The 14426-nt window shown below is 39.5% G+C and overlaps 1 protein-coding gene across 7 annotated transcripts in view; it reads left to right on the top strand.

Moving 5' to 3' along the window:
- utrn (utrophin) overlaps positions 1-14426 on the top strand; it is a gene marked incomplete at its 3' end in the record, with an annotated part of 239454 nt that overhangs the window by 156359 nt on the left and 68669 nt on the right. For all 7 annotated transcript variants that reach the window (XM_082144953.1, XM_082144951.1, XM_082144949.1 and 4 more), the window contains exons 55-56: positions 5421-5550; positions 13523-13791. In XM_082144953.1, coding sequence (XP_082001079.1) covers positions 5421-5550; positions 13523-13791 — 399 coding nt within the window. The remainder of the gene's footprint in view (positions 1-5420; positions 5551-13522; positions 13792-14426) is intronic.

Genomic DNA, 14426 nt, shown 5'->3' with positions numbered 1-14426 from the left:
CACTGAAATTCTGAAAATGAAAATCGTTGTGGACCCTCATATCATATGTTTTTCCGCAGAGCATTTAGCGAATGTCCAAGCTGCACTTTATCCATACAGTGACCATGGGCTGGCAAGCTCCAGAAAGGAAAAAAACACACAAAAAAAAAACCCACATAAATGTTAATGTGGCATAAAAGTAGTTCATAAGCCTCTTGCTGTTTAGTCCTCTGAATATGACAGCTTAATGCACAGAATAGACTGTAATTTATATGCACGCAGTTTCAAATTTTTCATATAACTCTTATATAACCACTATCATGCTGCATTAGTCACATCACTGTAACAGTCTGGGCACACAAGAAGAGAAAAAATGTTGGAAAAAGTTTGAAAGTGTCTTTGCACTGATTGCTGTTACTTTGCCGGGCTCAGCTCTGTTGAATAATGGCAACATCTGTGTGATTTATCCTGATCATTTGGGCCTTGAATCCCCGCACTGATTAAAGCCGCCCGAGGCCTCAGACATTTCTCTGACCTGCGACAGGAAAGAATGACCTCACTATGACCCACTTAAAGCCCCACTGAAGTGCTTTGGAACGCGCAATTTTGTATAATGCGTTGATGTAATATCCACTGAAACAGGAAGCTAAGGCGGGACATATTGAAAGGCACCTCCCCCTTTTCAAATAGCCAATAGCGTTTAGTTTACCTCATAGACTGCTAGTCGTACCTGACAGCACCATGGAAGCGAATCCGAGATCTGATGATACGTTGGATTCAATAGTAGAGGTGTGAATAAATTCTAGTCGTTTCATTCTTAAACAACGTAGAGTTGGAGCGTTTGAGCAACCGAACACACATCTCCAACACATATTGCTCCGTGACGTGTCAACGGTCGCTTTGGCCAGGTGGTATTTATAGCATAGGGGGCGGAGCTTTAGATTCTAGAGAGCATTTGATTGGACAGAAGATGTGATGAGGAGCTGAAGTCCGCGTGACAACATAAAAATCCGTGATCCATTTTAGCAGAAGCGAGAGATTGTAAGTTTTGAATGCTTATATCTCCTAAATGCGAATTTTGTCATTGTTTTGGAACACGCCAACTTATTCATAACCTTCAGGCTAACATATTGATACTAAAACCTAAAAGAAACGTACATTTTGATTTCAGGGGCCTTTAAGAGTTCGGCCTCAGCCTGATGAGAGGTGGGCTGTACGTTTTTATCTGTCTGAAATTATGACAGTTTTCGGTCAACTTTGATAGACATTAGTTATGAATCAGTGTCGATTTGCTGCTCGAGTATTGATTTCAATTTACACATTGGATTGGAAAGTCATTATCTTAGATTTTAAGCACAGTACAAACTCTCCATCATTGCAAATGCTTCTGTCTTTCATGATTTGATTTGTACTAAAACCCTTTGCCCTCTGTGTGCTTCTCCTGAAAGAAGCCATTCAAAAAAAAAGTCTATTGCCCAGCTATTTTGAAATATGGCTTGACTTTTATAAGTACATCCTTTGGGCTTTGGCTTCATTGCCATGGTGTTAAAAGCTCCCTGTCTTTGTGCAAGAAAGAAGTATGAAATTGAACAAAATCACTTAAAACACTTTTAAGCTCGTATATGAACTTCTCATGAGGTCTTGAAATCAGCAAAAAAAAAAATATGTCCGCCTAGAAATGTATTTCTGATACTTTTAAATAACACATTTTTGTCCAGATGACTCAATATAAATGCTTTAAACCCCCCAACTGTGTGTGTTTTAATAAAGACGCGTTTTCTGTTTGTTTCAAAACTAGCGGCAAATGATCTTCGGTAATCGACAGCATGCCACAGATGATTCAATATAATGCACAGATAGTTCAATTAAACATTGAGGGTGACATTATTCTAAACTGGGGAGAGCAGCGCTGAGGTAATTATTGTTGCTATGACGCTGTTTGTTGCTATAGTGATAAATGGCACTTTGGCATAATTCCAGCATCTTAGACGTGAGCTTCAGTCAAGGGCAAGATGCCGCTACAACTGACAGACAATAGTCTCTCACTCTCTCTCTCTCTCTCTTCACATTCATCGCCCCAGCCGTTAGAGTGCTTGTTTGGGAGTCTTTTAGAGGCGTTCAGGATGTGTCGAGTAGTTTGCCATTTGATGGCTTTGAATGGTCTTTCACTCTCGTCACTGAGGTTACTCATTATGTGCCATTTACGAGAGTGAATGAGTGTGCTTTTGTGTTTGGCTGTTTGTGTCCGTCAAAAGTGTTTTAAGAGCTCAGGAAGCACTGATGATAGTGATGCTTTTTTGGCTTTAAAAGTGGAAACTCATCATCTTTGTGAAAGAGTAAGAGATGAAAGAGCTATCCGTTTTTGTTTTGTTTGTATCGATGTTGGAAGGTTGTTTACTAAAACATGTTTCAGCTATAAGCGCCAACGTAAAGTGTTTAAGAGTCATGAACTGCATTGTTTTATAATGTTTCCTGGGGTGCACTTATAATGTTAGTAGGATTTTTACTTCAAAAATTGTCATAATTTATAAATAAAAGGCATTTTTCGTAAAATGCCCACTGCTGTGATTGGCTGACAGCTTTGCATATGAAATAGCTAGTATTACATGTTTAACTCTCTCGAAAACTTTTAGCACGTTTTCACTATTACAGTTCTCAAGGTTTACTAATCGTGAAAAGTGCATCTATAGCGTTATATTTAGATGCTGGCATGAAAGGTTGCAGTGAGTGCATGAATGCAATGATCTCGTCATTACAATTCGATTTCTGCACTCTCACGAATGCTTTCATCATAACTAACAGTGCAAACACAATAAGAGATTTGTTGATTATAACGGGGGTTTTGGCAACATGTTCACTCTTCAGAGACATGTTTATCGGTTAGTTGCTTGATTCAGTGTCAGTGGTAGTCTGTTAAATACCTACTACTTGTCGTGCTCGAATCAGTGGGCGGGGCTACTGAACTTTAGGGTTTGTGATGTCACCAACCCTTTAAAAATGGCATTTTTATCAAAAATATCTGTTCCAAACCCATAAGACTTTCATTCGTCTTCAAAACACAAATTATATTTTAATGAAAAATTTCAACCTAAGAGTTTTCCTCCATTGAAAGTCAAGGCAACCAAAACTTTCAAGCTTCAAAATGTCCAAACTTTAAGACATTGTTCCCTGCCATTGATGTAATTTTCCTGCTTTCCATGTTTTGACTGTTATACGGTAGGGGGCGCTATTACACATCTTCATGAGTACTACTGAATCTCCTTATCAAAACACAAGCGAAGAAGAAGCAGAAACAAGCGATAGCATATGTAAGCAGATACATGCGTAAAATAATGCAATCATCAACTTTAAACAGCATATAAATCAAAACTGCCTAATGTTACTGAATGAAATGTCGACCCAGGACGAGCGACAGGACTGTGAAGCTTTAGGGGTGTTGATGGACTCGATCTACTCCATCTGTGTTTTGATCAGCGTTCTGAATCCAGTCTGAATGAAGCCAATCTGGATCAATCAACAGAATTATTTTTCTCAGGTTTTTGCTCCAAATGTTCCTTTTTTTATGAAACTCACCCACATTTAAGTGTTGATAAACAAAGAATGCATGAAGCTAGAATAAAACAGGGTCGTTTTTATTTATTTATTTTAAAGCAAGAGTTCTTTCTTTTGATATAATGCATATTCAGATATTCATTCAAAAAATATATATTCTGGGGGCCATGAAACTTTTGCGAAAATGATCAAAAATGCTGTAGCTGGATGGCAACTTTTTTTTCTTCAAAAACGCTGGTGGGAAAAGAGTTAAAAGATGAACTCTTTATGAACTTGAAGCTTGAAAGTGTTGCATTGACTTTCAGTGGTAGAACAGAAAACTCCTAGGTTACATATAGGTTATATATATATATATGTATAATGTATATTCTGTGTGTTTTCTCTTATGGGTTTGGAACAACACGAGTGTGAGTACTTTTACAGTGTCTTTTATGAAGCTTAAGTTTTGGTCTCTTTATAAACTTTTTGAAGGTCTGGTTTTGAGGACTTTCAATGGATGGGCAAAAACAGGGGGGTGAGTAAACAATGACCCTTTAATGAAACTGTATAATTAGGCTGCTTAAGGTTATAGCGTTTAAACCGTGTCATTTATCTTTGGGGCTAACAGGGAACAGAAACATGCAGAAAAGAAAAGCATGATAAACTTAAGGAGTGTTCATGTTTTTATGGTTGCTAGGCCAATCACAGCTTGACACTCAATAATAATGAATTCAGTTGATGTGCGACCACAGTTGTGTGTATATTGGCTGTTTAACGCCGCCATCGCTGTAACACTGAGAACACAATGTAGGTGATATTCAGTTTACTTCCTTATCTGAGTAGTCTGTTGACTAATAGGGAAACACAGTTTATCCAGTTATCCAGCTGCACATACTCGAGTGTGATGTCCTTCTTTGATCTCATATGATTCTCTTTGTCCATCTTACTCTAATCTTTATTGTTCTTTAATATCGGCCCTTAATGTCTCAGTAATGCTGTTTAATGGTCCGCTCCTCTTCCTCTCTCTCCTCATCCGGGCCTCTAATGGTGTTCGCTAGGTTTACTGTAGCTGGATGTAATTAAAGGGCTTATCACTTCCTCCGGCTCTGTTTAACGACCGTTTCAGAAGTGTGGAAGGGTGCCGTGACCCTGCTCTCCAGTCGAGCCTTAGGGGCCCAACTATCAGAGGAATGGTAATCCAGTTTCCCTCTCCGCTGAGATTTGGCTATTCATTTAAGTGTAAGTGTGTGTGTGTACAGAAGTTGTGAAGCTGCCCGAAGGCAGGAATTAGTTTTGTCTGAGTTAAGGAACGGCTATTAGTTTGGCTAATTTGTGTGCGACCCTGTGGAAACGTCTAGTTTGACCTCCGAGATTGTGCTTGCAATTGCACTTCAGTGTCCATTTTTATACGTGCTCCCTATCAATCTTTCTCTGCCCTCATTCTCACCTTTTACTTGATCTCTTGGTTTTTCATCTTGCTTTCACTGATCTCACACACAAACACACACTTCTTCTCTCTCCCTTTCTCTTTGGATGGAGCGCTTGCTTGCATAAGAAATGATATAACATCAAATAATGACAGACTACGAGAGACATAATGGGGGTGAAAGCCTGTTGATTCATTTGTTGTTGACGTGGTTTGTTGTGGAAAATCAGTTTCTTTGTACTGTTGTCTATTTTTACTGATCTGTTTCTCTATGTTGTCCATCCATCCATCCATCCATCCATCCATCTGTCTTTCTATCTCTTTGTTGATTGGTCGACTGTTTTCCTAATGCTAATTGTTTTTCCCACCAGATAAAAAAAAAAAAAAAAAAGATTCCTGTACTGCTGTTTTCCATGATTAAGCTCCGTTAATGACAGTATTGATTGACGGGTTGTAATGTGATGTCACTGGTTTGTGTTTTCAGGCTCTGAGGGCGGAGCTTTTGGAGCGTGAGCATTTAGTACTCAGCTCATTGGATCAGGCACACATGTTTCTGGCCGAACAGCCAATCGAAGGACCCGAAGAGCCACGCAAGAACCTGCAACCCAAAACTGGTGAGAGCCCATTATTTTTTGTTTGTCCTGCCATCCTCCCAGATGTGTAATGATAGAGAGAAAAGAAAGAGAAAAGAGAGAAAATGCACAAGTCTTGATTTATACCATGAATAACGTGTTTTGATCCATGTGCTCAATGAGGCAAAGAGAGAGTAACTTTTACAATAATTGATTGCTCTTAAAAAATACCTCTGCAAAAGAAGGACTTGAGAAACTTAGACAAGTATGAGAACATCACACACACACACAGACACACACACACACACACACACACACACACACACACACACACACACACACACACACACACACACACACACAGAGAGAGACCAGCGGAGTTTATTTTGACACTCTCTAAGGGATGCTCTTTGATGTAAGTGACTCTGATAAGTCGGACACCTCCTGTCAACACGCTCTTAACTGCAGTATCTGATGTCTGGGAAGTTCCCCAGCTCTCTGGACACTTCCTCTGGGACCCGCTTGAAAAGCTAATTTAGGACAAACATCAGACATAAGTTATCAGAAAGAAGAAGAGCTGTAGAGTGAGTGTGTGAGAGCACGTACGCATGCGCACGGATTCCAGCAAGCGTTTAGGAGGAGTGTGCGAATGCCCACTGAAACCGGGTTAATTGGTAGATCAGAGACTGCAGGCTCTTTCCACTTTCCACTTTCCTGAAGCTCAATGTTTCTTGTCTTTCAGAAAACGCCAAAGTCATCTAGAGCAGAAAGTTTTTGCTAAGGCAAGCAGAACTATTACTGCTGCACATTCTGAGAGTTAGGGATTTGAACAAACAATTAGGGCTGTCGTGGGCTAATGGTTAGCGAGTCTGACTGGTAACCCAAAGGTTGCTGGTTTGATTCCAGTACCGGCAGTAAATGACTGAGGTTCCCTTGAGCAAGGCTCCCAATCACTCCCTGGGCGCCACAGCGTAATGGCTGCCCACTGCTCCGTGTGTGTGTGTGTGTGTTCACTACTCACAATGTGTGTGCACTAACTTGGATGGGTTAAATGCAGAGGACAAATTCCGAGTTTGGGTTTCCACACTTGGCCTTCACATGTCACTTCCACTTAAGTCTGCATTTTAAACTTTGCTGCATAACTCGTCCTGAACTGTTTGTGCTACAGACGGGAAGGACATCTCAGATCATGTGACTGCTAGAAGTGCGCTGCAACCTTCTTTAGTGATTTAGGCAGTGCGCCAACGTCAAAGAACTAGTGATGACGAAAGCCATGTTGTCGACTGCTTCCCGGCCAAAAAGCTGCGCTTGAAAACAGCAAAGACTCCAGCTGACTGTCAACTAGCACATGTGTGGGGTCTATTTAAATATTAGTGGGGTAAATATTCTTCAGAATATCATATTTTGTGTTTCACGGAATAAAGTTATTCAGTTTCCATTTCGAGTTTAAAGTTCCATTGATCTACAATGGGAAGATATATAAAGACCAGAAAAATACAAAGTTCTGTCATGAAACTCTCGATAGCGCAGGCTGACAGGTTCTTAACTCAATCTGCGCGTGATCACATCATTCTCTATAGAGCACAGCTGATTGGTTCCTGCTGTATCAGTAGCCACTGAGATTGCTGGTCAACCTTTAAATACTTGGTCAGGATTTGCTGTAGCAGTTGCAGAGCGCTTTCAGAAACCCTCCACCTTCCCCAGCTCCACCTGTATAGATCTGCTACGGGTAATTCACATGAGCGTGTCGTGTATGTATTGGCAGGTGTGTGTGTGTGTGTGTGTGTGTATGTGTGTGTGTGTGTGTGTGTGTGTGTGTGTGTGTGTGTGTGTGTGTGTTTGACTGGAAGTATTATCAAACTAGGGAAAATATTTCATAAACAAACTAGGGTTGGGAGCAAAAATAAATTATGCAATTTAAAAAAATATATAATTATTTCAAAGAAAAAATGATCTTCCTGAGCGTACATTAATGTTTTCCCCTCTTCCTTCGCGATTAATCAAGATTAGTTATAGCAAACTTTTAATGTATTTAGTTATTATTGTTGTTCTATTTAGTTATTATAGTTAATATTATTACTATAAATATTTTTATTTTCACATTATTTTATAATAATATTTATTTATATGCATTTTTAATGCATTTGTTTCACAGCCCAAAAAAAAAAAAAAATGCATTTGTAGAACTTTGTGAATGACAGTTTTGACATTTATGAAAATATTTTTCTATGTCATTTTGAGGGTGCAGATTCAGCGTGCTGCTTATTTAATATTTCTACCACACATCTGCACATACATTCACATTTACTCTTACTGATGTCAGCTGGGTTGAGAGGGGCAGTGTTTTCTGATCTCTCTCCGCATGCCTCCCTCCGAACACCTCGAGCAATCTCCCATTCAGAGTCCTTGAGCGATCTCTGCACTTCCATCTTCCTTTATCCCTGCGATCAAAGCGCAGCGCTCAGCTATCTGAACAGACGACCCCTCATGAGCACAAACACACAGCCCGAGCGGCTTTCAGAGATACAATCATACACAACTAATGTTCACGCAAAGGCATGTTTTCCAAATCGAACTGTATGTTTTCAAATGTAAAGCAATCTGTTCCGCAGGTCGTCACCAAATGAGCATAAACAAGCCGCTGTGAATCCGTCACTTTCATTTCCGTTCAACCCCTGGATCTTAATTGAATTTCAAACCTTTCCAGAAACGCTTGAACGCATTTGAATTGTAAATTGGTTCTCGCTTGGCTTAATCAGAAATATAAAGATGAAAGATAGAGGTGAGCATTTGGGGAATGGAGAAATCAGCCCTGCCGTTTGTGCTAAAGTGTCTTCTCACGTCCTCAAAAAAAGCCTGGAAGTTGAAAGAAAGAGCAGATGTTAATGCTGTAGACCTGCCTGTAGACATGCCCTCGGCTCTTTCTAAAATTGCCCAAACATCTGCCTCCTGTCGCCTGTAAACCTCCCTCTCTTTAGCTCATTAGCTGAGTGGACTCATTAATAAACCCTTTCTTAAGTGACCCCTCACTATGCAATGTTAAAAAGTTAAAAAGCTGACAAGTCAAGTTGTTGTCATATTGGTAAATGTGAGGTGCTCAAAACAGACCGTTTATATTACTCTATTCGAAAACCTAGTAAGCTTCCCATTGACAACATTTTAGCTGTTGTATCCCGAACACAGAGACGGTTCCAGACAGTATGTGGTGACATTATACTGCCTTCGAAGGCCTTGTCCACACTAATATACGTTTTTGTTTGAAAACACATCTTTTTCTCTCCGTTTTGGCCTTCCTCCACGTTGAGAGGGCATTTTTGACAACCAAGACAGAGCTTTTTTTAAAACGCTCTCCCAAGTGGATGAATTTGAAAACGTTGCTTTCGCTTTGAGGTGTGGACTGTGAAAACTGAGGCTTTGTGACGCATATTGTTCTCATAGATATCTGTGTTTATACCGGTTGTTGTGCCTGCTATATACTTTCATAAAAGTGCTAAAGATAAATGTTCCTATGTACAGTCTCCATATTGCATTCCTGCACAGATGACTGAAAACGTACTCGCAATTGCTGTCCTGCGGTAAAACATGATGACGATTGTGTTTTAGACCAGCAATATTTAAATCAATACCAAATCATTATTTTCCATGTAACACACTTGTTCACATAGTGTGTTATTTCCAAGATCTATGGGTAATTATTGTCACTTTTGTTATGGCTGTTTAACGCACAATGATACTGGAAAATGAAACCCTTTAAACATTATATTAAGCTCATAATCAGTACCTAAGGTTATCATTTTCATAGGACACAGGACATTTTTAGACCCGTAGATGGTTTGCTTTGTTCCAAAACAGGGACTTAAATTCTTACAATGTTGTATTTTCTCCTTGGTTCGATTCGCTTTCACAAGGCAATATTTCAATGCGTGCCTAAATGTGCTTATGCAAGTCGTGTGAGTTAAACTGTCCTCTCATTGGTGGATCTGATTATATTCTGGGATTCTTCTCATCAAGATGCGGACTAGCTTTTGTTACACACACACACACACACACACACACACACACACACACACACACACACACACACACACACACACACACACACACACACACACACACACACACATTATATGTATATATATATATATATATATTATATAAAAGCCTTCATTCCCGCTCTATACATGTAATTTATCAGTTAGAGCAGGAATTAATGCTTCGTCGGGAGAGCATTCTTGCAATGCACCTGTTTCTGAGAAGAAAAATTGCACAACATTTCAAGATGAAGAGGAGCGCTTTGGTTTTCAATAAGTAATGTGATAAACGATTACTAATGTGCTCCCCCACAGAATCAGACACTGCTGCTTTTTATGTAATGCATCTTCCATTATGAATTGTGATACAGCTTAGTTTAGGGGTCAGGTGGATCAGATTGCTTTCTCACCACGATCAAACCACTCAGAGTTAGTTTTCAATCGGTTCAAGACTAACTGGTGATCTCGGACCGATTATTTTGCAGATCTGAGTGTCCATGATTGTATGTGCCTAAACAAACCGAACTAAGGTAGAAAACACACCATTAAAAAAAAATAAAAAACACGGTGAAAAAATGTAGTCAGGTGTGAAAATTCCAGTAGTTTTATATGGACGATAACTACAATAAAAAGTTTTAATAACCGCTCTAATTCAATGAGAATAGTGAAGTCTCGCTGCAGAACATAAACCAGAACTTTATCGTCCATTGATGTGGATGTTAAAGTGCCCCTATTATGCCATTTTAAAGGTTTCTAATTTTGTTTTGGAGTCTCCTACAACAGGTTTACATTCATCAAAGTAAAAAAACTAAAAAACTTTAATTTTCTCATAAAATACATTGGACATCAATGATTAATTTTTCATTGATTCTCAACCGACTCATCCAAAGATTCAGTAGCTCCTTTCCGCAAGCCTGCTCTGTTCTGATTGGTCAGACGTCCCAGTCTGTTGTGATTGGTCAACTCTGCTCTGATTGGTCAGATGGCCCAGTCTGTTGTGATTGGTCTACTCTGCTCTGATTGGTCAGACGGCCCAGTCTGTTGTGATTGGTCTACTCTGCTCTGATTGGTCAGATGGCCCAGTCTGTTGTGATTGGTCTACTCTGCTCTGATTGGTCAGATGGCTCAGTCTGTTGTGATTGGTCTACTCTGCTCTGATTGGTCAGATGGCCCAGTCTGTTGTGATTGGTCTACTCTGCTCTGATTGGTCACATGGCTCAGTCTGTTGTGATTGGTCTACTCTGCTCTGATTGGTCAGATGGCCCAGTCTGTTGTGATTGGTCTACTCTGTTCTGATTGGTCAGATGGCCCAGTCTGTTGTGATTGGTCTACTCTGTTCTGATTGGTCAGATGGCCCAGTCTGTTGTGATTGGTCTACTCTGTTCTGATTGGTCAGATGGCCCAGTCTGTTGTGATTGGTCTACTCTGTTCTGATTGGTCAGATGGCCCAGTCTGTTGTGATTAGTCTACAGCGTAAAGCACGACAAAAGCTAAACAACTATTACCATAACTGAACTTCAGCTCTTTAGGCTTCCTCAGTACTCAGCGATTGTACACACTGTAAAGACATTAGCACTGGCGTCGATTTTACCATATCAATCCAAGAGCGAGTCCGATAATGAAACATTGGAAGAACTAGTTATTCAACCCGAACCTCCATCACAAGGATGACTTGAGCAGGACTCAGTGTTTCTCAGTGATACACTACTCAGTTTGAGGTACATTATGAGATGTTGTAACTGTAATTCCTCACCATCAGCATCAGCATTAACAAGTGTACATCCATCAACAAGCCAATGTGTATATTTCTAATTTATTGTGGTGCACATGTGGGTATTTGCCCAGCACTAACATGAATGACTGATATAACATTAAAGTTGGCAAATCAAATCTTGCTCCATCCATTATCTTTACTCAAAGTTTTAAGAACAACAGATAATCTGCAATAATAGCACTGAATTTAGCACTAATTTGCAGCACTGAACTATGGCTGCGTCCGAAATCGCGTACTATGTGAGTAGGTACTACATTTAAATTAGAACGTACTTCGCGACCGTTAAAAAAGTACGTTCTATATAGTATGAATACAGTTAAGTATGAATGGAGTCCGGACGTACTACGGACGAACGTTGGTATTGTCACGTTACATGCGCGGTCACATCAGCGCGAAAAATGTAAAGAGCCCGTTCCACTGACTGCAATGTTTTTAGTTCTTCTTTCCGCTTTCGTCTGCGTTTTTACGTCGTTCGTGCTCACAATTCAGAGTCGTCGGTCAGTTGCTCGCAGTTTTAAGCTTTGTATTCTGTATCCATTTAAAAGTTAAATAATATACAAAAATAAAGCAAATACATTTTAAAGGTGTCTGGAGTGTGTGGGTATTTCTCTTCAGTGTGGCACTCATATTTTTCATATATACCTGCAATTTGCTTGTTTCAAAAAACATATGGAATCTGCCACAAAATAAGTGCACACACAACACCCTTTAAAAAAATGAATTACTCAATGCCACATATTAAACACTTTACAACTGACAATCTAACTAGGCTACTGTAAATCCCTGGGAATTAAGTGTTTTGTAATAAAACTTGCTAAAACAGCATTACTAAATTAACTTACTAGCAAATAAATGGAAAGAGAGTGTGAAACATTTGTTTTCTTTATAAATTTTTTTAGCAATTATTTCTAAAAGCTGAAGGACTCTTTCCTCTCGCTCGTCGCTCTTTCTTTTCTTTCCTCATCCCTTTCATTAGCCACTCTCCACTCTATAAGAACACAGGTGTGTTCATCAGCCCCCTGCAAAATCAACACAGAATTTAACATTAGTGATGAACCATGGTCAATCTATTATTATATTAATATTACATGGACAAGTTGAGGTACGTTACACTTGAAACAGTAGCTTGCTACGTAGCCAACACATATTACATATCAACACTGGTAAAGGAGAAATAAAATCGTTGTAAAATTAAAAAATTAAAGTTTTGTAACTCTCTCATTTAACTGAGAAACAACGTCGTTGTTTAAATAAAACAGTGTTAACTAGCTGACAGGCATTAGCTCGTTCTGTTCGGTAATAATAATAATAATGATAAAATTGTCATTTTGCAGCCAATTCACAAACTTGTACCCTCGATTTACATTATTTAAACTTTTAACAAGTCAATCGTTTACTTATATGATGTTAAACGAATACAATTTAACCTCAAATAAACAAAAAGTGTTTTGTAAAGTACTTACACTTGAAAACAGCCGCGTCTCCGTTTTACGCCATTTTCAAATATAACGACGACAACTCCTCTCCCGTGGCATCATGGGATAGTAAAGTGTCCATCGTATGCGCACTTCAGAATCTCGCCGGATGTAGTAGGTCATCCGGGTACTTTTCGCCTACTATTTTTCGAATTCTATGATTTCGGACATACTACTCTGCTCGCGTACTGTTTTTCGCATACTATATAGTAGGGAAGTATTCGATTTCGGACGCAGCCAATGTCTTTTCGACATGCTCTTAATATCTGAGGGCGGGTCAAAATATGTCTTAATATATTTGTTTGAGGGCGGGTCAAAATAGACGTTTTTCGTGGCCAGCCAAAGGAAACCATTATGCAAATGTGTTGCCGCATTTGTTCACAGTTCACAGAAGTGAGACTGGAATTCCTGATGACTCGTATAGGCCGTTCAGAGTCGATTCTTCTATTACACACTGCATGAAAGGTAATATTCGAAAAAAGCATAATGGGGCACTTTAATATAATTAATACTAGTTCTTTATATAGTCATCTTTGTGTGAATTGGCCTTTAGGCTTCTCTGTGGTTTAGAAGAGTTTGAGACAGAGCATCTGTATATGCTTTAGCGTTTCAGTAACTAGCCCCGTAAAATCCAAATGTACCTTTTTAGAACCTTTTAGAGAACTTCTCCAAAATGAGGTCAACTGAAGTGAAGACGTAACTTGAATGGAGTTTGTGTCTGTGGTTTTCCGTAGAGCTGACCCCGGAGGAGAAGGCCCAGCAGGTGGCCAAGGCCATCCGTAAGCAGACCGCAGAGGTGGGTGAGCGCTGGGACAGGCTGATGGGACACGCCGGCACCTGGCAAGAGCAGGTGGAGAGAGCGCTAGATAAACTCCAGGACCTCCAGAGCTCCATGGACCAACTGGACCTGCGTCTAGCCCAGGCCGAGGAGCTCAAGGCAGGATGGCAACCTGTGGGAGACCTTCTCATAGATTCCCTACAGGATCACATCGAAAGGACAACGGTGAGCTTATTATGGTTACATTATTATGTGTTGGCCACAGCTGGAACCAGCTTCCAGAAGAGATCAGATGTGCTCCTACAGTGGTCACATTCAAATCCAGACTCAAAACACTTCTGTTTAGCTGTGCATTTACTGAATGAGCACTGTGCCGCTGTTCGTCCGACTGTTTGTACTGTACTGTATTTTACTCTATTTTTCTAAACTGTTTTAATTATTCTTATTTCTTTTAATTATTTTAATTTCTCCTATGTCAGCAGGGCATTTAGCCCGAAACTGTAAATGCCCACTCAGAAGGTGATAATGTGAAAGTGATTAATGTGGGTTTGAAAGTAGAACAGTATTTAAATGACGATATTAAAGTTTTCGTCTGAGAAAGAATGTGAACGCAGTGCTAAAGTGCTAAAGAAAGTGAAAAGAACGTGTGAGTAAATGAGGGAGAAAAGAAAGTTAAAGGAAAGTTGATAGATGGAAGTCGTAAGAAGATTGAAGGTTAAAAGAAGGTTGAAAGATTTAAGTCTTAAGGGAATCCTTTGAAAGAAAGATCTATAATAAATATTCTTTTTTATTTTTTAAAAGTACTGTATTTTATTTTATTTTTCTAAACTGTTTTAATTATTCTTATTTCTTTTCATTAT

This window comes from Leuciscus leuciscus (assembly GCF_965113295.1).
Source record: "Leuciscus leuciscus genome assembly, chromosome: 18".
Classification (NCBI taxonomy): domain Eukaryota; kingdom Metazoa; phylum Chordata; class Actinopteri; order Cypriniformes; family Leuciscidae; genus Leuciscus; species Leuciscus leuciscus.
The sequence above is the reverse complement of the archived record's forward strand: the minus strand, read 5'-3'. Positions and strand labels throughout refer to the sequence as shown.